The sequence below is a fragment of the Agrilus planipennis genome, unplaced genomic scaffold (assembly GCF_000699045.2).
Source record: "Agrilus planipennis isolate EAB-ADULT unplaced genomic scaffold, Apla_2.0 scaffold275, whole genome shotgun sequence".
In the NCBI taxonomy this organism is placed as follows: Eukaryota; Metazoa; Arthropoda; class Insecta; order Coleoptera; family Buprestidae; genus Agrilus; species Agrilus planipennis.
In genome coordinates, this window is record NW_020439067.1 from 158,695 (window position 1) to 186,291 (window position 27,597).

The following is a 27,597-nucleotide window of genomic DNA, read 5'->3' on the forward strand; positions in this document are numbered from 1 at the left end:
ATTTAGTCCAAATTATTGTTTTTCAATATTTTAGTTGTACATAAATATAAATATAAATAAGTAAGAAAACAACTTCAGTAAAACTTAAGTGGAATCTTTTTTATTTTTGAAAAATTGTTTTTGTGTTCATTTAAACGTATATTAATGTTTCTTTCCGTTTGACCTATATAAGCAACATATATAAACTCCAGATTTTTCATTAACTATTATTGACTCCTATTTGATTAATGATACTCAATTCTTTATTGTAAATTTTGTCATTGGTATATTTAATATAAGCTAGTTTTACTAATAATATTTAAATTGTTTTCCCATTTATTTACTATGGATTTTTCATTAAGTAAGGGTCAAATCAATCAATTGTAAATTAATATTCATTCAATTAAATTTCATTATAAAAATAAAATGTTTTTTTTTTATTTATAAATCAGCGTGACTTTCAATATAAAATTTTGGAGATAAATTAAATTTAACTGTAGTAAAGTCGGAGACTACTCAGTTCAGGGTAATTCACCAAACTGTTTCAACTATTTTATTTGTTTAGATAGTTTTGAGTGACTAAAAAATTAATATTTTTTTGAAGTGCATAATTAAATTATTACAACATTGTGATTTTTGATTATCACTTTTTTGCATTTATATTTGAAAACTATGTTAGTGCGTTAAATATGTGATATACAATTGAGCGAAAAACTAATCGTAATTTTTTTTGCTCTTTTTACTCAAGTTGAATTCCTTTCTTAATCATTGCACGGTAATAAATTACAACTCCTTTCCTCCACCCTTTCTGAACAAGGAAGTCCGTAAGCTACGTTTCTTCTAATTATTACCCTGGTTCTTTGCTGTACAGCGGAAGAGCCACAACTTTGGGTACATGGTGACCAAGCGGACCATTTGGACATTTCACAAAGGTTTCTTTTTGCAAATTCTTGTTCTTTCGATGCTGCGTTCTCATTTTTGCTTCCTAAATTAATTGTATTTAACGATTTTTTGGAAATTTATTGATAACTGTATTTATACCTTTGTTACGTTTTTGTTTGTCATTTGAACATCTGATTCTACATTCTTTTGTCTTTACTAAATCACCGCATTGTTTTCCACCTTCTGAGGGATATTTCTAAAAATAATTATATTTTGATAACAGCGTGTCAAAATTAAGGGTTAATGAAATGATAGTTAACAATGAATCATACTCGCACTTTTATTATAAAATATTTAAAATTACCTTAATGTTTCTGAATTTCATTTTTATTCCTTCACCACATGAAGCATCAGTTCTGCATTCGGTCCATTTTGACCAAGGAGTGACCTCACAATCCTGAGGGACAGTATACGATTCCGAAGAAATGATAGGCGCTGAAAAAAGTTTTTTTTGCTTAAAACTTTAAGGTCAATATCTAGTGAATAAATTAATGTGGTACAAAAAATACAGTATAGTGTCAATGTTGATACCATAAATTGCAGCGTCATTTTGAAGCAGCATACCGTAGGACAAAACGCTTGATACACTTGCTCCAAGTTGCAATTTTTTATTTGTTCTGTTATAAACCAGTTCCTCTTAAAAAAGCAGCGTGCGTTAAAAAAAAGACACAAGTTTAGTACAAAATTAGCGATTGTCTGTTGTTTAAAAAATTTACTTTGATAATCTCCGCAAACTTTTTCGCATTCTTGCTGAGAAACAAAATTGTTTTCGTTTCCTTGGCATCCGCTATATCGGAAGATTTCGCATTTTTCTGTTATCGAATCGAAGTACCATCTAGCAGTGTTACTTTTGCAAGGGCCTTCGTCTTTGGGCATGTTGCAAATAAACCCTTTATTTTATAAAAGTAAATAATTGAAAAAGGCTCGTACATTTGGAATAACAATTTACATACTTACCAATTGTTACTGAAATTTTAAACAATATTTTTAAAAACTAACTTTTAATTGATAGGAACGTTTTTAATTTTACCAAGCAGTTGTAATAAACTGGACGGTAATCTAAAAGTCATAGAAACCTACAGGCTTGCGGATAAAGTTATGATAAATCTTGGGAAAAGAAATTTTTAAGATATTACGTTTTAATTTAATTTGTAGATTGTAGTACTGTTTTTTGTGAATATTTAATAGATCAAGTTTTACTATGGTCTCATCTTTGCTAAATAATTTTCCAGAGAACAACCGATTTATATTCAAAAACATGTAAAAAGTTTAGACTTACTTGGTTCTTGAGAAGTTGTTTCACAAATTGGTCTTTCTTCATGGATACATTCTACGGTTTCCACTTTTTTGATATTAGCACATTCGTCTTCTGTCTCACTTCCTTCTTCATCCCTTTCCAAGCTATTGATTGGATTCATTCTGTTCATCGAACTTGAATCGAAAATTCGGTGTCGTACTTTCAATCCTTTTCCGCAAAATGTTAAGCAAGGCGACCAATAGCTCCAGGGTATTCGTGGACAATCATCGTAATTCTACAAACGATGATATTACGTAAATTACCAGTTTTGTTTTGCCACATTTACCGGCAATTCTGTTGGACAGTCGCTTCCGTCGCCTTGGCAAGCCATGTTTTGTTCCAAAACTGGAGGAGATTCCTGACTGGCTGCACAACGTTTAGCGGCAATTCGATTTTTGTATCTTCTGCTTCTAGTTTTTGTCCCAGTGCCACACGTTTCGCTACAACTCGACCAATTTCCCCATTCGGTTAATTCGCAAAGTGGGTCCACCGATGTTTCTTCTCTTAACGTGGACGAAAATGATTCCCTAAAGTAAACACAGATGGGCATTTTCCTGGTAATGTACTTGACAATTATTATACCTGCAATTTTCTTCCATTCCCCAACAAACTCGTCTCATAGTCAAATCCGCAGTACATTCTTCGGGATTGTTACTCAAAAGGGACCTTTGTTTATATTGGACACCTTTTCCACATGTGACTGAGCACGAGCTCCATTCTCCCCACGGTCCTAGTTCACAATTCGGCTTTGAGGATTCTACATTTTCGTCAAAATCGCAGTTCTTTTCGTACAATCGCTGCCTCGATAAGTAAATTCTTGCAAATGGTTTTATTGGTTCCCCAGATTCATCATAAAACGGGGATTCCCGGAAATTAGGGCTGTTGGACTTCAGCTGGCGAATAGGTAAAGGAGGATTGGACGGACTGTCGCGATCCTAAATGTTCAGGTCATTTATGTTGGTCAATCTGTATTGAGAAGTACGCACCATATATGTTACTCCATCATCAATACCAGCATCAACGGGATACAAATTTAGCACTTTAGATTCTATCCATGAACAATTTCTTAAACAAAGTTCCAAATTCGAGACACCAACAAACCAGTCGGGAGACGGGAATATCATTGACACCAACGAGATAAGATGATGTATGTTGTCCACTCGAAAAACAGCAAATGTTTTTCCAGTAATGTTTGGATAACTGATTCCTCTTGCTTTTATTATCGTCCGAATGTGTCTGCTCTGAAATTTAATTGTTATAAAATAATGGGGACGATTCAAATAAATTCATGTACTTAATTTACATTGTCTTTTAATTCTTTTTCGAGTTCGCGTGTGTTACCATTTTCCGCGAGTTGTCTTAATCCGTCATTTGCAAGCTCGCCGTAATTCCAAAAAGAATAATCCACACTGTGAGATGCACCTATCACGTCGCTGAATTTAGTACTCCATTTATCTTCCGGGAAATCTTTGGGGTGGGTGTTTCTTGACCATAAACCTTCAAACGTCACCTGCAGAGAATCAAAGCTTTGTTGGAACATATTTCTTGTTGAAACGAAGATAATTTATGTATCAGCAAGTCCAGAACAACAGCACATATTAAAAGTTACGATTGTAATTTAGAAATATCTTTAAAACAAATAAAAAAACGTCCAGGAGCAGACAGTAAACTGGCATTTTCAGTATTCTGTAGCCAAAAATGGAACTCATTATGTCTATTCTTCTGTCGGAGTTTCAAAGTTTTTACAGATGCTAGATAGTTCTTACAAAATAAGTTCCTAAATATTTCATGAATACTTTTCATTTAGAAGCCCCATTTCCCCATTTCTAAAATATTTAGTTTCAAATTTATTTGTAGCGTATCCTCCCTGCTACTTTCAAACAAAACGTTTTGACGAATTCTACCAACTACAGTTACTATTGCCGAACCCTGTTATGACCACTTATAAATTTTTTTTTCTCCCTTTTACCTCATATTTAGCTTCTGGACACGCACAACATCGCTCGAGAATTGAGGGTAAAGATTCCCCATCATCGGTGGCTTCACATATTTTTATAGTTAAAGGTCCTTCTTCACTGTACCATACCCTCGGAGATTCAACAACTGTTGCCTTAAAATAAACGCATCCACTTTGTGGTTCAGGCGCTATCCAGTACACCTTGGATAATAATAACAATTATTATTTTATTATGTCATTATCCACTCATACATTCGATGCATTTTTTTATACCTTCACTTCCGTTTTCGGCAAATCATTTGTTTGCATGATAGCGTTGGGACATTTGTCGCTGAATTTTAACAGTACGTCATCTCCAAGATCCAATTTTCCCACCGAGGAAGATGTTGCATCTGGGAATGTCACTTCCCCATTTTCATTTTCCACTGTTAGGAGGAATTCGGTAAACGGCTGTGCTTGAGCCACTAACTTTACTAAAACACAAACCAAAACGGTTGTGTTTTGAAGTGTTATTAATATTTTGTTAATATGTTTTCATTTTTAATGATTACGTATCTTCATTTTGAGATATTTCAGATTTCAAAAATTCAATTATCCGTGAAGAAAAATATAATAGTATTAAAATAACATTATTTGATTTGATTAAAAAATCTCTTCAATCAACTAAAATTTTAATCTAACGTAAATTAACACAATTTTCGAGTTGTAACGACCGTTTTTTATTCAGCGAATCCATTTATTGTATAATATCAAAGGACAATCAGTTGTTTTCGCCTTCGCTAATAGCTTTTTCTCGAGTTGTATATTTTGCAGCAAGTGATTAAATGAATCGAAGGGGAAACTCGTTAAGAATAAAATCGATAGCTTTGTTTGCTAGTCGAGCAGACTGTAATATATCCACGATTTAATCAAATCTAACCTGCAGTCGATAGGTATTTTTTTGAAATTGTTTGTTTGACTTCTAGCAAATTTAAAAAAAACAAGGCTCACAAAAAATTAATTTGTACCTCTTCTATTGGCTTAGATATTCTCTGTTAAGTTACCCCCAATATCAATAAAAATATTTCCGTATTCCCAATAAAAAATGTTTTAATTAAATAGGTTCAAATAGTACACGGAGAAAATGAAAATGAAAAATTTACTTAAATATTAAAGCGATATTTACAATTTATCCCACTATACCGTTGGACACGAATTTGTAAAAAGTAAAATCCCAGCAGAAATAAATTTACTAGGTATTTTAGTTGATATTGCAAATTTAATTGTAATAATTAAGAAACTTGAAATAATGTTTGAAAAAACATGTCAAAATTGAGATTATTACAAGTTACCTAATAAATTCTCCTATTTGCAACAAATTCAGTCACTTAAAATCGAAATTTGTAATTTTTGCGTTGTCATAATAATTTAGTTTTATTTTTGTACTACGAATAATCCTTAATTTCAATTATTGGTGATTTATATGATTCGAAAACTAATTCTAAATTCCTGCTATTTACAACACTTACCAGTATATCTTTCTTTAGGCATGTATCCTTCTGGATTTCCTAAAATTTCCAAATGAACTTTGTTATGGGGGTTGGACCAGAAGGGAACAACTCCCTCGGGTTTTTTGTTGCATTGGAGAGAATGAACTTGGATAAAAAACCATGTCAGTAATAGAGTGATCGAAATCCTGAAGATCATGCCACTATAATAATCCTGTTAAATAGACCAAAATTAATTCTAGAATTGTTTATATTATGTCTATTTTTTATTCAATAGTTACTATTAATTGCATTTTGTAAGTATCCTTTTAATCATAAACAACAACTTCTTGAAAATGGTAATGAACGAACTTGAATGTAATCATTAGCATTTTATGTTATCCCAGACAAGGTCTTTGTTATTAGCTGGACGTCGTATTATTCATGGAAGTGTGAAAACAATATTGATAATTTTTTATAAAAAATACATTGTTTGTTTACTTATCAGAAATATTATTTTTATAATAAGTATGATGAAAAATCAAATATGGGGGTCATATTTCAGTATCATATCAACCCTTGGTTAAAGAATTACGAAATATTTCATGAAAACGACTGTTTTTGTGACATTTTATTAAACGAGTTTTCACATAAAAGTTTATGGAGTATTTGAGAAAAATGTATCTTCTGCTGTATCATTGCAACGGTTCATATATCTACGGTAAAGTCAGGTAGTAACTTTTCCAACCATAAAACATTCTTGAGACTAGTTCTCTGGAGTAGTGGCACAGATTTGGAAGAATTCCAGGACATGAAAATTTAATCGAAAGCAGTAAATTTCTTCGAGAATTTTGAATTTTGACCAAGTCTCTTCTAAATTAATTACAATATTAGCTTCTAAATAATGGTAATTAAAACTTCGTGAGATGGTGAGAATATCTTATCTAAGGTCAGAAACGAAAAATACAATCAAGTTTAGTTAAATGAACCTTGATCTAAAATACGCAATTAAGCCAAGTCTTGACATAGAAATAGCGTCAATATTTTTATTTACTTTTCTGAAATTTATTAAATAAAAAGTTTTCACGACCATGGCAAAATTTCTTAGCAGTCAAAATTTAATGAAGTATTTCATATTAGTTTTAAAAGTATTTCGCTTAGTATTGACCTAACATTAAATTTCACTATTTTATTCTATTTATTTTCTTGGGTTGCATGTCTTAGTTATTAGTCATTTTATACGCGAGCACACATTTCTGCAATTGTTAGAAGAACAAAACAGAATGATGTTTAGGAAGAATTCGTCGTGTAGATATTTGGTGGGGTGGTAGACATGATGGAAACAACTATAAGTATTAATCATTCTATTCGATCCTTGCCGTGTTATGATCGCAATAAAAGTACAATTTTGTGTTATTACTTGAAAGCGTGGTTAATAAGTGGAGAGTAATTTAGTGTTGCAATCGGTAGTTATTACGGATTATTTGGTTTTTCTAATTTTTAAATTTCATGCACTTAGAATGTAGATATTTAAAAAAAAACTGAGTGACTTTGGGAGACATAAACGTAGACATTTCAGTTCTGGCTTAGGTAAGATTTTTGACTCATGAGTGTCTTATCTAAAATTGATAATTAGACTGTTATTTTAGTATTGTCCTACAATAGATAATATTTGTTTCTATAATTAGTTTCCTCTGAATTGACATCAAAAAGGACGATTAGGTGTTTCAAAGCTTTTTGGTCTGAGGCGTTTTAGAACAAACATTTTTATTGAACAAAACTGACCATTAAAGATTTGTGAGTAACATAAAGACATTAACAACTATAAAATAAGTAGGACCAGGCTATGTAGTGCTTTAAAAAAAATATCTTCCAATAACTAAAAAAATCACAATAAAACTTCACATCACAACTAAACAATAAAAACATTAAATTTAAACCCCACAACCCACGCAATTAGAACATCATAGCCCCATAATCCAAGCGTTTTAAATGTCATAAGCCCTGTATTTAAAAAACCTATAATTTCGCAATTCAACCGTTTTAAATCCCATAACCCACACTTACATAGTCCTGGTGACGATCGCCACCCAAACCTTCAGGACCAATCCTGTCATAAAAACCAACAATTTTAAGAAAACTATCAAAGGTTTAGTCACATTTGAATCGAATCCGATGGAAACAAACTCTTTGTTCAAAAAGACTTTTACACAATTATTTGTTTTTGTATTCAACATTATTATTGTTAGCTTAGAAATCAAATTATCCAGGTTTTTTGCATATAAACCCTGTGTGAACTAAAATCGAGCAGTTCATTTAAAATAATATTTAGAAAAAATTGCATTTTGCATTACTTTTACTTTTTACATTTAGTATTCGAATAGCGAATCTTCTGCCAGACATATTGCGTTTGTTGATAATCTTATTCAGAAATATCTCATTCTTAAAGATACTTATAGAATTTGTCTGGTTTCGTATAGTGGATATTCTATTTCAAAAACATCCTATCATCTTTCGCATCTATGAATTTGAATTCGATTCTTTACTAAATATTATAAGTAATCTAATTTTGAAGTTCCAAATTGATATCAGCACTTGCCAAATCACCACTTATCGTACCTTTAGCAAGGAACTACGATAAAGCAGCCCGCAAAACAATATCAAATTGATATACGCCAACTATGTAAAACTGAAAACTACAGGATATTGTGGTGTACTAATAAATGCGTACAATCTAAAATTCTCAGAAAACGATTAGAAAAACTTCACTTATTAGACGAACCCAAAGCTAAAGAAACTATGGATTCCATTTCTTTCTCTTATTACAGTATGTAAAAGATCAGAAACAAAATGGGGTTGTAAGTATTTTGATATAAAATGATTGATGTTGATTTTACATCAATAAAATTATTTGCAACCCTATTTTGGCTCTAATCTTTCACGGTAAACAAACTACTTTAAATTAAAAATAAAATTTAAAATACAAAAGGGAAATCCATTTTGTATTTAATGCTTTTAAAAAACCATTTTGCACATCTCTAATAATACATCCCTTGCATTTATGTATAACTAATATTTTGATTTATTTTCAGGTAAGTTTCCACAAATTTGCAAGCATTTGATAGAGAGATATACATCTGTGCGGATTTTGAAAAAAGGTATTAATATCATTTACTGTAGAATTATAATTTTGGTTCTTTGATGTAAACGTAAAAAGCAGTGAGTGTAAGAATGTGAAATGATAACGTTGCTTTGATGTTTTTCGCTTGAAAAGTAACGTATATTCTAGCACCCGTGAAAATTGAGAGATAATATTGTATATGAACTTCGGTGAACGGTGTCAACGTTAGTGTTTATGCAATGGTGTTTTCCATTACATTTACTTTTATTTTGCTCTTCGATATAAAACCGGGAAAATTTGTTTTCTATATTACGTTATCTTGGTAAAAAATGGGAAAACATAGAGAAGTTAAAATCGTCTATAAATGATAGCCTCATTTTTCATAATAATTGTTTAATGATGTATACTTATCGTACAATAATAGATCAGTTCTATCTGACACTATTACCATAGTCAACCCTTTTGGAGATGTTTAGGTAGTAATTTATTATTTAAGAAATGTTAATATGTACATATTTTTCTTGAATACGTTTACGTATTTGTACACGACATTTCTTACAGTATATGTACTTATCAACAATAATATTTGTCTACACTTACAATAAGTGATAAAACAAATTATAGAATAATTTTCGTCGTTGTGTAATAAGAAAGTTACCAATTATGAAATTGAAATTAAAAAATAGTTACATGTAATCACCGATTACATGTGGGACTAACTTCCTCCATAAATAAAAATATCACTCTAGGTTTGCACATACGTGTATATATAGCCAATAATTATTTTACTGGTTATAATAATTTTATGTTAATTTGTTAATTGAAAGTTGATGTAACAGATTAAAGCCCTTTTCGGTCATAAATGAATTGCAAAAATAGTTTTTGGGCTGCCATTACCGTTATTAGTTCAATGAAATTGATTTTCGTACACAATATTTACTTTTCAATCGTCAGCTTCGTTAGTGGATTATATTTTTAGATAATTAGTTAGTTAAAAAGGTCGTCAAGAAATTATTTACTTGCAGGTGCACATCATCTAATACCTAACTACAAATTTTAAAGTCAAAATAAAGTGATTCTTGTTGAAATATAGCACAGTATACTTTCATCTGTAAGTAGTGGACGTATTTTTTTGGTTTTAAGAGTTAATTTGAGTAGAATAACTTTCCATTTATTAGGGCGACTTGCAAATGCGAATTGTTTTAACATAAATCTTTAAACTGGTGTTCATTCGGACCATTAAGATAAGGAAGACAAAGTACCTTACAGTTGAGAAAGCATTTATTTCAACAGTACTTTCAACCCTTTCCCGCAAAATGTTAAGCAAGGCGACCAATAGCTCCAGGGTATTCGTGGACAATCATCGTAATTCTACAAACGATGAGATTACGTAAATTACCAGTTTTGTTTTGCCACATTTACCGGCAATTCTGTTGGACAGTCGCTTCCGTCGCCTTGGCAAGCCATGTTTTGTTCCAAAACTGGAGGAGATTCCTGACTGGCTGCACAACGTTTTGCGGCAATTCGATTTTTGTATCTTCTGCTTCTAGTTTTTGTCCCAGTGCCACACGTTTCGCTACAACTCGACCAATTTCCCCATTCGGTTAATTCACAAAGTGGGTCCACCGATGTTTCTTCTCTTAATGTGGACGAAAATGATTCCCTAAAGTAAACACAGATGGGCATTTTCCTGGTAATGTACTTGACAATTATTATACCTGCAATTTTCTTCCATTCCCCAACAAACTCGTCTCATAGTCAAATCCGCAGTACATTCTTCGGGATTGTTACTCAAAAGAGACCTTTGTTTATATTGGACACCTTTTCCACATGTAACTGAGCACGAGCTCCATTCTCCCCACGGTCCTAGTTCACAATTCGGCTTTGAGGATTCTACATTTTCGTCAAAATCGCAGTTCTTTTCGTACAATCGCTGCCTCGATAAGTAAATTCTTGCAAATGGTTTTATTGGTTCCCCAGATTCATCATAAAACGGGGATTCCCGGAAATTAGGGCTGTTGGACTTCAGCTGGCGAATAGGTAAAGGAGGATTGGACGGACTGTCGCGATCCTAAATGTTCAGGTCATTTATGTTGGTCAATCTGTATTGAGAAGTACGCACCATATATGTTACTCCATCATCAATACCAGCATCAACGGGATACAAATTTAGCACTTTAGATTCTATCCATGAACAATTTCTTAAACAAAGTTCCAAATTCGAGACACCAACAAACCAGTCGGGAGACGGGAATATCATTGACACCAACGAGATAAGATGATGTATGTTGTCCACTCGAAAAACAGCAAATGTTTTTCCAGTAATGTTTGGATAACTGATTCCTCTTGCTTTTATTATCGTCCGAATGTGTCTGCTCTGAAATTTAATTGTTATAAAATAATGGGGACGATTCAAATAAATTCATGTACTTAATTTACATTGTCTTTTAATTCTTTTTCGAGTTCGCGTGTGTTACCATTTTCCGCGAGTTGTCTTAATCCGTCATTTGCAAGCTCGCCGTAATTCCAAAAAGAATAATCCACACTGTGAGATGCACCTATCACGTCGCTGAATTTAGTACTCCATTTATCTTCCGGGAAATCTTTGGGGTGGGTGTTTCTTGACCATAAACCTTCAAACGTCACCTGCAGAGAATCAAAGCTTTGTTGGAACATATTTCTTGTTGAAACGAAGATAATTTATGTATCAGCAAGTCCAGAACAACAGCACATATTAAAAGTTACGATTGTAATTNTGTAAATATGTGCAGCTTATATTGGATTCGTTGAACTTCAACACAGATTATTTTCCAACAAGGGAACTTATTAAAATTGCACAATAACTTTTACTACGAAACAAGTTCCATCGCATTTGTTTCGATTCCGTAAACTTCGAATCGCCCATTCGAACGGATCGTGCAGAACTGAATGCGTTTCACGAACCTGACGTCTTTCCCGGCGTCTGTTATTAAAAATCCCGCGCATCTTTATCACTATGCGCTGATGATAAGCCATAATATCATACGTATCCTACAATATTATACAAAGCGTCTCTTCGAGTGATGAAATGAGAATTTTAAGATTCAATTTCCTTTCTTTTTTGTTGTTTGTTGGGACGTTATTCTTTGAATCCTTCCTTGGATAGAACTGATAATGTACTTACATACATAGTTCGCGGACAAAAAATTAAACTGTGAGTTAAATTATTTAAAGCTATTAATTATTATTTCCCTTACGTTTATTTACTTAACACTTGAATAACTCCCAAATATCGTTTAACCTATCAGCAGTCAAGTATACTTTTTCTGCGTTTCATCATACTGCAAGCAGGGAAGTTAGAAAATTTGAAGTCATTTTTATATTAACGATCGGTTAATTTAGAGATTCGAAAAAGATTTTTAAAGGTGTATGTCTAGAGAACGACGCTGTAAAAAGTTAGAAGCGTTCGAAATGTGGTGTTATAGTGTAGATATACTGTAGATAGAAAAGGATGTTAATAAAAAATAGGCGAGATAGGTTGGTAGGACACCGTCTCAGGCATGAAGAGCTACTTAGAGACATATTAGAGGTAGTAACAGGAGTTAAGAGAAAAACCTACATTAGGTTACTGTTCGCAATTAGTTAAGGAGGTGGGATGTTTTAGTTTTAGGGAAATCCGAAGATTAGCTGAGGATAAAAAAGAGTGGAGATGTATGTCCAACATGTGATGATGATAATGAATTATTTACAGCGAATTTTGGTGAAGGGTATAGCAACAAAACAAGAATTTTCTTAAGTTTGACGATTTAAAACTTAAAAATATTTATGTTTATTATAAATCTCACACATTATTATTGTATTGCGTTCGTTGATAATAATCTCTAGGCTGTACCTAGTATGTACATTGTACATGCATTCTGCAATATTATACGTGTATAGCTTTTCTTTGAGAAATAAAATGAAAAAATTTAAAATTCAATTTCCCTTGCATCTGACGGGGTGTTATTATTCCTTCGATTGTATCCTATCGAATCCGTAGATAGAAACGAAATTGATTTGGATGCTTCCTCCAAACGTCTCATTTTTGTTTTATTCCTTTGGGGGCGGATATTAGACAGAAACATTTTCTCGATGGAATCACTTTCTTTCCCTTAAATGAACTTCTAATTATATATATCTCAGTCAAGAGATTCATTTTTTCACATAATTGGTGTTAACGACTTTGTTAACTTCAATGAGTTTTACAAATAAAAAGGAAAATGTACGTAGGTACTTGAGTAGCATTGTGAATTTCGTTTATAGTGACTCCGCTTATAACAATTTGTTCATTATGTCACAACTGTAGGCTTCAGATTTTGTGGCTTTTAGGTATATGAAACCATTGTGTTTCAGTTATATCATTTTATTATCGTTTTCGTTTGATGTCATTACAACATTACGTTACTGTATTTAATTTGGGAGACCTCTATGTCACCATATATTATCGGTTATCACAAAATTAGAGAATCACGTAATAAATTTTAATTCACTTTCTGTTGAAGATTACTTCGAAAAAGTTTACAAACTACGTTTCATCATCGAGGGTGATCCGGTATAATTATTTAGATAAAGGTCTAATAACAGAAGAACCTGTTTACACTGATCTTCAATTTATTTGTTGGTGCAAAAGCAGAATCATTGCGGCCAAGTGAAATGAACTAAAGTACTTCGTAAATAGAAAAGAGAGAAATACAGCGTCGTTTCAGTGTAATATGGGACTCCTCAGGCACTTTTAATTTCCTGTTCTTCTCTAATAACAACACTGCTCTAGTTACGGGTCTCTCGAACGAATGTACATTCAGAAATAAGCAGTCGTAATTCACGTAGTCATTTCTAGAGGAAATTGAATGTATTCAATAAATAGTTCCATAAACTTTGGTGATAGTTAGTAATAGTACTGAGCAAATCATAAAACGGCGACGTCTACTTGATGAAAAATCATTATCGAACTCGAACAATACGTTACCTATTATTAGTAAACGTAGAGGTCTTATTTGCCAATTTTTTAGTAAGTCTTTAGAAATCCTATATTTTTTTCTTCCTGGAAGAGATATAAGACAGAGTATAGTACAGGGCCGAGTCGCCTTCAACAAAAAGAAGTCACTTCTATGCTATCAAACAGTTAATTTAGAAATTCGAAAGAGATTGTTAAAGCTGAAAGTCTCGAGCGCGAAGTTATACGGGTGCGAAACATGGTTGGTGGACTCGGCGGAAAAGAAAAGGTTAGAAGAAATGAGGAGGCATTAGAAAGAATAGGAGAGCAGGGGACTCTATGGAAGTCAATAAGAAATAGGAGAGATAGATTGGTAGGACATCTTCACAGGCAAGAGCTGGTTAGAGGCATATTCGAAGTAGAAACAGGAGTAGGGGGTAGCAGGTTTTGGGACTGACGATCTTATGATGGTTATGAAATTTAGTTTTACTAGTTGTGGAGGTGAAGACGAAGTTTAAATGTAAATACTTCAAGAGACATACAACCTAAAATTATCTAAAAGATATTTTCTTTAGGTTTTCCATAATTAGTCTAACATTCACATAAAACTTTGCGTGATACCTAAAGGATTTATTTTTTGGCATATATTAATTTCATTTGCTCTTTGAAACTTCCAACTTTAACACATTTTTTGTTAAACGCGATTCGTCCCTGTTCTATTCCTTGTTTTATATCTCTAGTGCTTTTTCAATTCTTCCTGAAAATGTCGAAAATCAACTACTTCTTCTAGTTTATTGTCTTCTATTTTTATATTAGCTATAACTATTTTTGTTTAATTTTTATTAAATTTCATACCCTACTTTACATTTCATTTAAAGCTAACTCTAACCCGTCCTTGCTATAAAAAAATTTAAAAAAAATATTTTTCATCATGAAAATAGATGTTAGCATTAAACGAAAATGTTAAATTTTTCACTACAAGGATCTGAAAATTCAATTCATTTCTACAATCGTGCGATTAAAGGGTAATCAAAAATACAATTAGAAAAACGTGAATTTATTTAATTTAATACAACAATCATACATCTATAATGAAAACATTACACGTTAATTGGATGTCATGTAATTCAGCACCCCGGCGACACGTGCGTTGATCATCCCAAATTATTTAACGACAACTTTAATTTGAATCGTAGGTTCGCCATTCTTAGAAGAATTTAACTTTGGTCCTGAAACAAAACGAATGCAACATATAATTAATTACTACACAATTTCTAATTTATTGGCAAACCTACTTTAAGAACCAATTACGAATCTGATGTCAGTTATATTAATTAAAAGATAATGAATATTTTTTTGGTATTTTTTATGAAAAAATTACTTAATCTATATGATTGATCGAATGCAAATGAATCAATGGAAAAAATATAATTAATGCGACTATCACAGTTGTTTTGATTCAAGACCCAATAGTTAAGGATAAAATAAATCAATTAAATTGTGCGACGTTCATTAGAGGCAAAAATGATTATAAGTTTGAGACCCAGGAGCAACTAAAATCAAAAATTCTTCCAAGAATAAAACATTTCATTTTAATTGCTACGGTTTAAATTGCAAATTCTTCTAAGAAAAAAGTTATCTTTTCATGTTGAATATTGATTTGGGTTTTTTCGATCCGCCTTCATTGATCGATACGTCATTGTCGAACGGTATACAGAAGAAGGACACCGACGGAGGTCCTTGTTGCCGATTACTGTCGTCAAGTTCTGCGTTATCATTATTTACCTCAATACGTTTAAAATTATTCGCGACCATGCTCTGAAGACTTTGCGACAACTTGTGCGAATGTTCGATAAAATCGTGTCGTGTAACGACGATAAACGGATCGATGAGGTCCGTTTGCGTATTTTTGTCCTCTTTCGTTATCGACGACGAGTATCGACTGTCACTCGATGCACCTGATGACGGTCTCGTCTTGGCTTTTCGATTGTTACGGTGTCTTGCCGTTAGCGTATCGATTGAAGATGATCGAGTACGAATCGAACCCGAACGCGAATTCGATACACTCCCAGGTCGATTGCTATTGTTAAAGGACGTCATCCTACCGAGGAACGTTTTGTTTAATATCAAGGGTACCTCCTGTTGTTGTTGTTGTTTGTTATTAGTATTAGTATCAGTATCGATTACTACCGATTCTAACGGCAACGATTCTTCTTCTACTTCATCGATGGGAATGATTTTTCTCGAATCTTCATCGCATCTGTCGTCTTCCCCGTCCTGCTCTTCAATTATTTCAATCGTCCTGATGATCATTTGTCGAAGTACGTCTTCTTCGATGTCTTCGATACTGTCTTGTTTTAATTGTTGACTGTCGACGTTTGTTAATATTGGCTCGTTAAGTCTGAAAATTGTTTCTTCGATTCTCGATGCTGATTTGCTCAATTTGCAGGCGATTCCATCGTCTTTTGTCGGCGAATTCGATCTGCTTTTTTTCTTCCTGTTGTTGTTCTGATCTTGTTTGAACGCATTGGGCAACGATCGTCTCCTGAACAAGTTTTGATTCGCTGTTATCGACGATTCCAGATCCACATCGAATCGAGGAGGTTCATTGTTTTCGTTTAATCGAAGACCCTTGATATACGGTAGATGCTGTTGAGCGGTTTCGACATTCGATGACAATATCGATATCGAACTGCCCCTTTGCGTGACCACAGAGTCGTTGGTACAACATTTTTCCATACGGTTCGCGTTTTGCGTCTTCGAAATGGATAACTCGTTGCTGCAAGTCGAATGGTAGTCTTCCAGTGCTTGATGGTTCACTGTAGCTGATATTTCCAATCTGTTGTTATTGTCGTTATCGGTAGACATGGATGGGAACGCGATTGCGCTGGTCTTGTCCAAAGAAGGGGTCGTCATCGAAGGGACAAAGGCCGAAAGCGAATGATCGTTACTATTGATTTTTCTTTCCGGTCCGAAAATGTTCAATTTTACCCGATAGTTTTTATTTTCATTGTTGGGGGTTGACGATGACGAAGAGCAGGTGGTGAGGAAGGGATTTTTCCCGTATTTATATTGCAATACTTCGCTGCAGTAACGCGCGTTTTTTGACGGAACGTACTTTGTCAGACCGGAAGTGCTTTTTCCTATTGCTTCCGGCGAATTGTTGTTGTCGCAAGTCTTCATGTTAATATTGTTAGCGAAAACGGTCGACGATCGAGGAGAAGGGCGATTATGACGAGCCTTTTTCATCGCAACGGCCGAAACGTTTTCGTTGTCGACATTATTGCTACTGTTTTTATTGCTAATAATAATAATAGGATTTTGTTGTTTCGTACGCGATGTTTTAGTTTTGGTCCCGATTTCATACCGTGCTTGTATTTCCGAGGACATCCGACTAACGTGCGCTTTGGTCGATTGGAGTTCTTTTTCCATGGCCCCTAACGTGTCTTGCAATTTGTAACGTTTCTCGTTTGTTGACGACAAAGTGTCTTTAAGATCTTTAATTTTCTTGTCTTGTCTGATTAACATCTTACTTTTTTGCTCCAGATGACCGTACAACTGCTGAATCTCCTCTTGCTTAACCGCCAGTTCCTCCTTTGTCTATAACCAATCAGAAATTGTTTACTATTATTGTTGTTGTTGTCATAAAAACAAAAACCGATAAAAGCACCTTTATTTGGCTTTCAATTGTTTTTCTTATTTAGATTTCAATTTATTTAATAGAGACATTTAGACTGACTATCTGGTTTGGGGTAGGGTACAGTAGTAATAATATAAGAAACGAGTCAGGGGTGATTTTGATATAGAATGAGAAAACGGCAGATAGGTGGAAATAATATGGAGTACAAGCGGAATTTCTAAAACATGCAGGACAAGAGGTTAGACATCGTATGTTTAAGCTAGTTAGTCACATTTACGAGTCCCAGAGGATTATAAACGGAACGTGGTAGAAACCATCCCTAAAAAGAGAGATGCGGAAAAGTGCCAGACATGTAGAACAATTAGCTTAACTTCCCGTGTGTCAAAAATAGTAGGGATAACAGCATATAAAGCAAAGGATAGCACAGGGTCGAGTCGCCTTCAATAAAAAGAAATCACTTGTAAAGGTGTATGTTTGGAGCGCGGTGCTGTACGGGTGCGAAACACGGACGGAGGGCGCTTCGGAAGAAAAAGGTTAAAAGCTTTCGAAATGTGGTGTTACAAGCGAATAATGAGGATACCGTGGATAGAGAAGGTTAGGAACGAAGAGGTATTAGGAAGAATAGGAGAACAGAGGACTCTATATGGAAGTCAATAAGAAATAGGCGAGATAGGTTGGTAGGGCACCTTCTCAGGCATGAAGGTCTAGTCAGAGACATATTAGAGGCAGAAACAGGAGTTAGGAGGGGTAGAGGTAGACCTAGATTAGATTACTGTTCGTAAATAGTTAAGGATGTGGGTTGTTCTAATTTTAGGGATATGTGAAGATTAGCTGAGGAAAGGAAAGAGTGGAGGTGCGTGTCCAACCAGTCTTAAGACTGACGACCTGATCATGGTGATCCGGTTTGAATCCGGTAACCGGCGAATCCGGCACATTTTTTTTTTTGATCCGGCCGGATATCAGATAATAAAGCCGGGCACCCGGTAGTGCCTGGTAATTCTACCGGAGGAAAAAAAAGAAACAAACACCAGCAATAACGATTCAATAAGTATAACAAATGTATAAAAGTTTTTACTCTGAAGGGTAACTGTAATCCTTGATATTTAGCCCCAGATTTTTTTATCCTACTTATAAAATGTTTTAAAAAGAAAACTTTTAATGACAGAGAAAACGATAATTAAATATTGCTGAAAATGGTAAACTAATTTGAACAAATACAGTAAAAAATTAGGTACCTCCATCAGGGCATCCCGTATTTCGTTGGCATACTTCGTAAGGCTTTCGTTTTCGACATAAAGCTCGTCCTTCTTAGCTTTCAGCATCCCGATAAGACCATCCCTCACTTTCAACAGGTTGTCCATTTCGTAAATTTGTTTTTGCTGCATCTCAAAGTCGTGATCGTACTTTATGATTTTCTGCTCGTAATCCAACGATTTTCGAAGCATTTCGTCCAGTTTGAGTCTATTCTCTCGAAGAACATAGTTTAGATCGCTATCTTTCATATCCTTTGTCGGATAATGTTCATCGTTTGAAAGTAAGGCCAAACGTTGTTCCATGTTCACGACGTTCGCGTTTAAATTTGCAATTTCCATTTTTCTGTTACGGAAATCGAACAGTGATGAAAAGAATCAAATCAAATCAATATTTTTTCTAATGGTAATGAATGAATAAATCGAAATTAACACCAAAACCAAAAGCGAGCGATTTAAAAAACTGAACTTGAGATCAGTATGCAATGCTATAGAATTCTGATCTCGTGTTCATTGACATTCATTCAATTATCAGTAAAACTATTTAAAGTATTAACTTATTTAGGCAAAAGAAGATTGTGAGTAATTCTGTGCTATATTTCTTACTGATTTCTGACCAGTTCCTCGTACTGTTCGATTTTCTTTTCGATTAGAGTTATTTCTTCTTCCTTGTGTACCAAAGATGCTGCGAGGGATTCCACATTATTTTCCGAATTGCTGCTAAGTTTTTCGATGGTGTCTATAAATCTAAGTTTTTCCCGAGCATAATTTTTCACTTTATCTTCGGCGGCTTTCAATGCTACTCGAGTTGCTAACAGTTCTGTGTATAATTCAGCTTCTCGTTCTGTTGTTATGGGACCTATTGAATGAAAATGTGCCAAAATATGTTCCCATTGATTATTTGTTTTCAAATGAATAAAATATGCATTAAGACAATGGTAATCTTTCCATAAAGGAAAAAACCTAATTCCAAAACTTACATTACTTTTAATTGCTTTTCGATTAGAAGCAATAAAAAACAAGATAATTACCTAGATTTATATATTTAGGGTTTTTTTTAGATTTCAAGAAACGGCGCTTCTATATTCTGAATTATATATTTCTCCTAGACTATTGAAGATTTTAGTGTTTTTTTTTCACTTGCATGTTTAGTAAAGTTAAGGGTTACCTTGGCATTTTGTTTAATGGAATAAATAATTCTTATTTGTTGATATATTTAAAGATGAACCTTTTTTTGACTAAAACATTTATATTGTGAAATTTAAGTTTTAGTGGAAAAATTGGTATCATTTCGTACAGAAAGCTTAAAAACTGAGTATACATTTTTGGTGGATGTGCCGGACATCATCATTTTTCTACTATTATACATTATACAGATAAATTGATTTAAATACTTAATGAGATAGTCCGAGATAATAGGATTATTAAATCGGGTTCATTTTTCTTAAAACTTGATTACGTATTCAAAATCTGCCTGAATTTCATTAAATGCGCGCTTTGATTGCGCGACTTCCGATATAGCAAACTCAGCACATCTATACACTGCTATCCAACTTTTAAAGTGTTTTAACGACGACATTAAGCGTCAAAGTGGCTGTAAAATGCACTAAAGGATCAAATTGGAATATTAACCAGTTTGTAATCGAATGAAACAAAAGAGGAAGATTAAAAGATAAAGAAAATGCAATTAACGCTTTTACAATAGGTAATTATTTAATTTACATTTGCACACATTACCTAAAGGTATTTGTTTTTCTTTTTTTTAATATGTACTTGTGTAACGATTTGTAATGTTTAGTTTTTAATACGCTACTATTAAATTACTATAAGTTTCTAAAAATAATGACATTGATTTTGGGTTAATAATTAATTTTTCTTGAGAGATAGGAGTTATTCTCATCATTTATTCTCATTAAACTGCTATTTATCTTCTTATAGGGGTCATCTATAAGGGACGTCCACCCTGGGGGAGAGGGGGTCATCGAATTGTGACCATGTCGGGCAAGGGGGGAGGGGGGTTGGGTCTTTTGTAAAGTTCTCGAATAATTGTGTATTAAAAATCAGCAAATACCTCAATATTAAATTATAAAAATATCCTGAGCTAAACTTCGCATTTCCCTAAAACTAGAACAACCCACATCCTTAACTATTTGCGAAGAGTAATCTAATCTAGGTCTACCTCTACCCCTCCTAACTCCTGTTTCTGCCTCTAATATGTCTCTGACTAGACCTTCATGCCTAAGAAGGTGTCCTACCAACCTATCTCGCCTATTTTTTATTGACTTCCACAGAGTCCTCTGTTCTCCTATTCTTTCTAATACCTCTTCATTTCTAACCTTTTCTACCCACGATATCCTCATCATCCGCCTATAACACCACATTTCGAACGCTTCTAACCTTTTCTTTTCCGCCGCTCCCACTGTCCATGTTTCGCACCCGTACAACGCCGTGCTCCAAACATACACCTTTAACAACCTTTTTCGAATTTCTAAATTAACCGTTCGCGAGCATAGAAGTGACTTCTTTTTATTAAAGGCGACACGACCCTGCGCTATCCTCTGCTTTATATCCCTACTACTCCTTCCATCCTCACTTATCTGACTTCCTAGGTATCTAAAATCAGCCACTTCTTCTAATTTTTCGTCTCCTATCTTTATATTCGCTCTTTCCCTACTTTTTCTTCCCTTGCATATGAGTATTTTAGTTTTACTTTTATTTATTTTCATACAGTACTGATCTGTCAGTACCGCTTCCATTTTATTTAAAGCTATCTCTAGGTCCTCCTATAATAATAAATTTTAAATATTCTACGCGTAAATGTATAAAGTTCCACGTCATTTATTTATTATAAAAAAAATAACGTAGACGAGTGGCGCTGCGAGATGTACGTATTGATGATTTTTTTTTAATTAAGGGGGTACAATTTGTGACATCTTCATAAAGGGGAGGTTGTCCAAATGTGACTGTATAACCTCAGGGGAGGAGGAAATGTCGAAGAACAGTGGACGACCGTTTATTTTTTAATTGAAGATTGCCCTTTTTTTAACGTTTCGTCTTAATCTCCTTATTGTTCTCACTTTATATTAAAGTTAAAGTGATAAAAAACAAATGAAAACAAAAAAGATATTGATTACCTTCTCCATTCCCCTCCTTTTTGGTGACGACCAAGTCGATGGCCTGTTGATTGGTGACCTCCATTTTGAAAAATTCCTGCCTCATGTACTCGTACTTCTTCTCCATCGTCTCTCTTGCGATCTTCTCCTCTTCGAGTTGTTGTTTCGCCCTTCGAACTTCTTCCCTGCACTTCTCTTCCGTTTCTTTCGCAGACTTCTCGTTCTCGTCGACAATTTCTGCCAAAGTCTTCACCCTAAACATATACATAGTTATCACGTCAATTCCATGTTAAACACCAAAAACTGGATCGAGCTCACCTTGCGGATCCGTCGTTTGGTGTTTAATTGCGGAATCTATTGGTGAAAGTGTAATAATGAAAACAATAACAACAATCAGTTTTGTAAAACGTAAACATACACCGATAATTTATTTTCTAAAACCAGTTTTTAAATTCGGACAAATCGAAGTAGAATTGGAACAGGTCGGAAATTCTATATATATATTCATGGGTGTATAAAGTATTAGGTACTAAGTTCAAATTGAACGCTTGGTATAAAGAGATCGTGCAGAGCTCTGAGGGTTATATGCATTAACCACCTTGTTTCTAGAAATCCTCGGTCTTTGGTCAGTTTGTTCAGCAGTTGCTTGTCCTGGTTGTTAATTTTAATTAATTCTTGTTTCTCAGCTTCCCACGCTTTCTCTGCAGTCTTCATGTTATCCTCCTTTTGTCTGTAAAATTTATAACATTCATTGAAACTTCTCGTAATTAACCCTAGACAGTCGAAATATGGAGACACCTCTTCTACTACACGCGAATTAAGAACCGAACTTTTGGGCTGTAGCCCAGGGCTTCGTCCATACGATAGGCCCCCAGCAATATTGAAAACAATAGATGATATTTTGAAGAAACGAAAATATCTAAAATTAAAAAAAATACCAACCTTGCGATCAATCAACCTATCGAGCAGTTCGGGGAATTCCCCGCCGCTTGTTTTCGAACGGTGTATTTTCCCGCGGGTGTGTCTATTACGGGGAATTTCCCGCTATCTATCGCTCGACGCAATTTTATGCTTTTTTTAGATTTCAAGAAACGGCTCTTCTATATTCTGAATTATTTATTTCTCCTAAATTATTTATGATTTTGATGGTTTTTTTCACCTGCATGTTTGGCAAAGTTAAGGTTTACTTTGGCATTTTATTTCAAGGAGTTGTTGATATATTTAAAGATGAACCTTTTTTACTTAAATACCTATATTGTGAAATTTAAGTTTTAATTGTTACAATTTCGTATGGAAAGCTCAAAAACTGAGTTTTGGCGGAGGTGCCGGACATTGTCATTTTTATACTATTATACATTATACAGATAAATTGATTTAAATATTTAATGAGATAGTCTGAGATAATGGGATTATTAAATCGGGTTCGTTTTTCTTAAAACTTGATTAGCTTTGAATGCGAGATTTCTAATATAGCAAATTCAGCACATCTATACACTGCTATCCAACTTTCAAAGTGTTTTAACGAAGATATTAAGCATCAAAGTGACTGTAATATGCACTAAACGATTAAATTAGAATATTAACCAGTTTATAATCGAATGAAACAAAAGAGGAAAATTAAAGGATAAATAAAATGCAATTAAAGCTTTTACTGAAGAGATTTTTGGGCGGGTGTGTCTATTCCTATCTCCTTGCGAATTTTGTTTTTTTTACACACTTCTGTTTTCGTCATACTGATAAATTGACTGAGTTATTGTTAGAACTGTGTCAAAATATTTTATTGTCTGATACTGCATACCTAGATCATTATAGGCAGCAGTTTTTCTGACAAAATAACAATTAGGTAGGTTCCTAAGTAGTATTAGCCCACGGTCCCACAAATTCACGATTCGCCCCTAATACTCTCATTCATCTTTTCATATAAGTAATACACTAATTTAAGTTTAATAAATGCAATTTAATAGCTTTTCAGTTCAAAAGATTCTGGTTAGCATTGATAATATAAAAAAATGTGAAAAAGAGAACATTTAGTAGGTTTCACAAAATTGTCATTTATTCTGACGAATTCGCTTTGATTTTCAGACCATTGTCAAAGGAGTATAAGTTAACACTAAATTGAACGAACATAATCGGGGTTTAAATACGTTTTGACGTAGTTGTCTATTATAGGGTGGATAAAGGGTAATTATTAATCGCCAAGCAATGCTCCTCTATTGCTTTATATATATCTGGGGTTTCTACGAAGTTTATTTTTTTACCTTTGTTAGAAACAAAATTTTCCGTAATCTCTTTTTTAAAATGAGTTTTGTAACTCTAAAAATAACAACGAAAAGCAGATAAGAAAATTAAACTTTTTCAAGATAACAATCTTATGTGTCAGACTCGTTAATTAATTTTTTAAAGATTTAATTTAACTCACTTTAATGTTTTCTGCAGATTGATAATTTTAGTTTCAGCCTCGTGCCTCTTTGTGTCCAATTCCTTCACCCGCGTCCTTAAAAGTTTCAGTTGCTTTTCAGCTTCAGAACCCAAAGCAGAATTTTTTCTTTCGATAATCAACTGGGCATCTAATTCCTATCATCACATTCAATTAATTTCATTTTACTTGTCAACAAATATATTAACGAAATCGATAGGAAACGTTTTATCTAAAGACAGCTTAATTTTTTTTCATATCAACCAATTAATATATACTTAATCTTATACCTTTATATCCTGCGATTAGGTGAATATAATTATAGATCTAATTATAAAATTCTAATTATGAAAATCTTTTACTGGACAAAAACAAATGTAAAAGTGATCTTTCTGTTATGTTATTATGAGGACAAGAAGTCTAAAGTTTACGATTACAGTAAAAGCTCTTTATTCGCAGGGTATACGTTCCATAAATATGCCCCGAATGCAGAAACCGCGGATATGGAATGATAATTAGTATGGAATCATAGGAGATACGTTATAAGGTTCCAAAATAAAACTAATATGTATCAAAACAAGATCAATGTATTGATAAATTCGCAATTAAAATTAATCGTTATAATCAGCTTTAGGCAAGAGTTTAAAAAATTTAATGATTTTTTCTTATTTTGAATTTTGAAATTAGCCCACTCGGTTACATCTTTTATAAAAGTCGCTTCGGCACGAACTAATAGTACTCAAAAGATGCTGATATGTTGAAAAATAACACCGAATCCTTTTCTGTTCAAAAGATGCCGATACATTAAGGGGATTCAGTGGTACACACGCCATAGCTAATCGGTTCTAGATATCATGAGTTTAATATTTAAAACAGAGGTTTGAAATTTTGTAGTAAGATAGATACAGCTTTGTTCTAAAGCTTGTCGAAGGGCATTTCTTAATTTTTTAATTTCTATTGAAAATACGTGTCCTACAAGAAACATCAACTTTAAGCACTTTTAATGACCATATTATTGGAAACCAAAAATGTACCGAGTTAGTATGAACCTTTGTCTGTTACCATACAAAAAATTAGATATTTATCTCGTATCGTTAAATTACAATGTTTATAATAGAAACCCATGTTTTCGGAAAAGTTCACACTAGGCATGAGCGGTCTATTGCGGTCAATGCCCTTAATAAATGACACCGAATCCTTTTCTGTTTACCGATTGCAACCGCGAATAATGAAAACGCGAATAACGAAACCGTGAATAAGGAACTTTTACTGTATTAGAAAGACAGGAAGATGATCCCTAAGTAGTTGCCATAAATTCACACATTATGTATAATTGTAGTAAACATGGGTTTAAAGTTTTAGTAAAAGAAAATTTTCGCTTACCTTTAGTTGAGAGTTCAACTGTCGAATATTTTCTTCCGCCTTGTGCAAATCCGCTTTTTCTGGTCTATCGTTGAGGGCATTCTGAAGATCTTCCACTTTTTGTTTATATTCCTTAATTTCGTGGTCTTGTTTCTTAAATTTCTTGTACAATTCATGGAACCTTTCGGGTGGTGGACCGGCAGGAGGAGGTGGAGGTTGAATAATGACTTCGTGACTTTCCAACATTTGCTGCCATTTAGTCACCAGTTCTTCGATCTGTTTACTTTGCTCTGTATTCGCGTTTTCGATCTTCTGTTCTAACTGGCTGCTTTCCGTCTTTAGAAAATTGATTTTTTTATGAAGTTCCGCAGAGTCCACTTCGTTGTTACAATATTTATCGATCATGTCGACCAAAAGTACCCTCTTGGTCATCAGACTCTTACACATATCGGTTAATGGTTTTGGTATAACGTTGACGATTTCCTTCATGGCTTTCAAGAGGTCCTTTTCGAAATCTGTCGGTGCTTCTTCGCGTTTACCTGCTGAAAGAGGCGTTCTCGCCCTGGGAATTACTTCGTTGCAATCTATGAACTTCATCTCTTCTAAATGAACGGTTTTTCCTGATTCTTCCAGTTTCTTTTTAAGTTGGGTAAGATTTTGATAAACTTCAAGAACGGGTTTCTGTTTATCGATCAGTTCCTTTTTCAAGCATTCAAGTCTTTTCTTTTTAAGGGAAAATTGTAGCTCGAGACTTCTTCTGTTTGGAGAATTGGAATTTTTCAGATCGGAAGATGGAGATCTTTGGAGTTTCGATTTGGATGGTGGACGGGTTGATGATTTAGACGAAACTTTACTTAACGTGTTTTGTCGCTTAGGCAATGGAATTCCTTAAATGATAACAGGTTTCTTAATCTTTGATAACTGAATCATGATCTCAGAAGCAATAGGTTTATTTATGTACCTGAAGAACTATTCTTCGATCCTGTGGTATTTTTACCATGCTTCTTGTCAATGTCCGATTCCTTAGCTGAAGTTTTGGATGCTGATCTGGATCGTCTGTTCTTATCATCTATTGTTACAAACCAGGCATTGCCTATGTTTTGAGGAGTTGATTCTCTAGATTTTGGAATACCTAATAAAGGAGTTTTTGGTACCAAAAGCTGAAAGAATGGTACCGTTTTTTGAACATTATCGGGTGTATAAATTATTATCATTTCTATTTATTAATACCTCTTCTCCGCAACTTTTAGGTCTGCTATTTTCTTTTGTCTTTATTAAATCCTGTGAAAAATTATTTTATTACTTTAAATTGTTTCCTATTTTTTAATAATCTGCTAGACTAATCCTTTTAAATGGACGTGCTTTTTAATGTTTTAAGTACATGTTAAATTTATTTACTTATACTTTTATTACCGGATTACTATGAGTTTCACTAGAAGGCCTTTCAACTGTGTTACCCCTTTTCAATTTTGCAGAAGTGAAACTTGCTGATTTGTCAGTTGACGGCGATCCTGGCCCTTAAAAATGCATATTAATTTAGTTAATTTCTAATTTTTTTAAACTTCCGCTCTTTTGCAACTGATCTTAGGCAGCCAACATTACAAAGTTCTCACAAAATAAGTCCACAAAGTTTTCGCGCTCTCGTTTAATAAATATTTGACTGGCTTAAATAAATTAAATTACGTCAAATTACTTACCGGAATTTTTATCAGGCACATTTTCGATGTTATTTATTACAGGACTTGACATTTTCTTTTTATTACTATTTGATTTAGGTAAAGCCAATAAACGTGACGCTACACACACACAGAATAAAATTTACAGTATTTTTGAAATAAAAGCCGAGAGGGAGAAGTGTATGATCGGCAAAAATCCCCTTTCAAACAGTTGTACTTGGAAATAACACAAATTGTTTCTTTTTGACTATTTGATTTTCAATTGATTAGTTTCATAGACAAATTGATTATAGCTATCGCGACGTGTAATACGACAAAAATTAAAATTATTTAAAAAATAAATTCTTTGAGAGGACTTTTAAGCTTTTATTTTACTTCAATATTTAATACAAATGTAAAAATTGATTTATTTAACTACTAGAAGTTT

At 33.6% G+C, this 27,597-nt stretch overlaps 2 protein-coding genes across 5 annotated transcripts; both read right to left on the minus strand.

Moving 5' to 3' along the window:
* Window positions 1-84: 84 nt before the first annotated feature.
* On the minus strand, window positions 85-5,970 carry LOC108741440 (spondin-1). Of its 2 annotated transcripts, XM_025977119.1 has the most exons (14): window positions 5,944-5,970; window positions 5,684-5,876; window positions 4,449-4,648; window positions 4,188-4,376; window positions 3,522-3,728; window positions 3,205-3,459; window positions 2,801-3,153; window positions 2,505-2,745; window positions 2,201-2,453; window positions 1,638-1,811; window positions 1,453-1,557; window positions 1,226-1,356; window positions 1,021-1,117; window positions 85-964 (listed from the first exon to the last, which is right to left on the minus strand). In XM_025977119.1, the coding sequence occupies exons 1-14, from the start codon at window positions 5,953-5,955 to the stop codon at window positions 741-743; spliced, it is 2,634 nt and encodes an 877-aa protein (XP_025832904.1). In that variant the 5' UTR covers window positions 5,956-5,970; the 3' UTR covers window positions 85-740. The 2 variants fall into 2 exon arrangements, with proteins under 2 accessions (XP_025832904.1, XP_025832905.1); XM_025977120.1 differs by lacking the exons at window positions 1,453-1,557; window positions 1,638-1,811.
* An 8,784-nt stretch (window positions 5,971-14,754) lies between these two features.
* On the minus strand, window positions 14,755-27,438 carry LOC108741438 (myosin-9-like). Of its 3 annotated transcripts, none has more exons than XM_018476253.1 (12): window positions 27,192-27,438; window positions 26,908-27,011; window positions 26,725-26,775; window positions 26,456-26,654; window positions 25,516-26,381; window positions 24,136-24,290; window positions 22,315-22,446; window positions 21,738-21,970; window positions 19,210-19,462; window positions 18,589-18,949; window positions 17,247-17,313; window positions 14,755-14,942 (listed from the first exon to the last, which is right to left on the minus strand). In XM_018476253.1, the coding sequence occupies exons 1-12, from the start codon at window positions 27,241-27,243 to the stop codon at window positions 14,878-14,880; spliced, it is 2,538 nt and encodes an 845-aa protein (XP_018331755.1). In that variant the 5' UTR covers window positions 27,244-27,438; the 3' UTR covers window positions 14,755-14,877. The 3 variants fall into 3 exon arrangements, with proteins under 3 accessions (XP_018331755.1, XP_018331754.1, XP_018331753.1); XM_018476252.1 differs by having other exon boundaries at window positions 17,081-17,313; XM_018476251.1 differs by having other exon boundaries at window positions 17,049-17,313.
* Window positions 27,439-27,597: the final 159 nt, after the last annotated feature.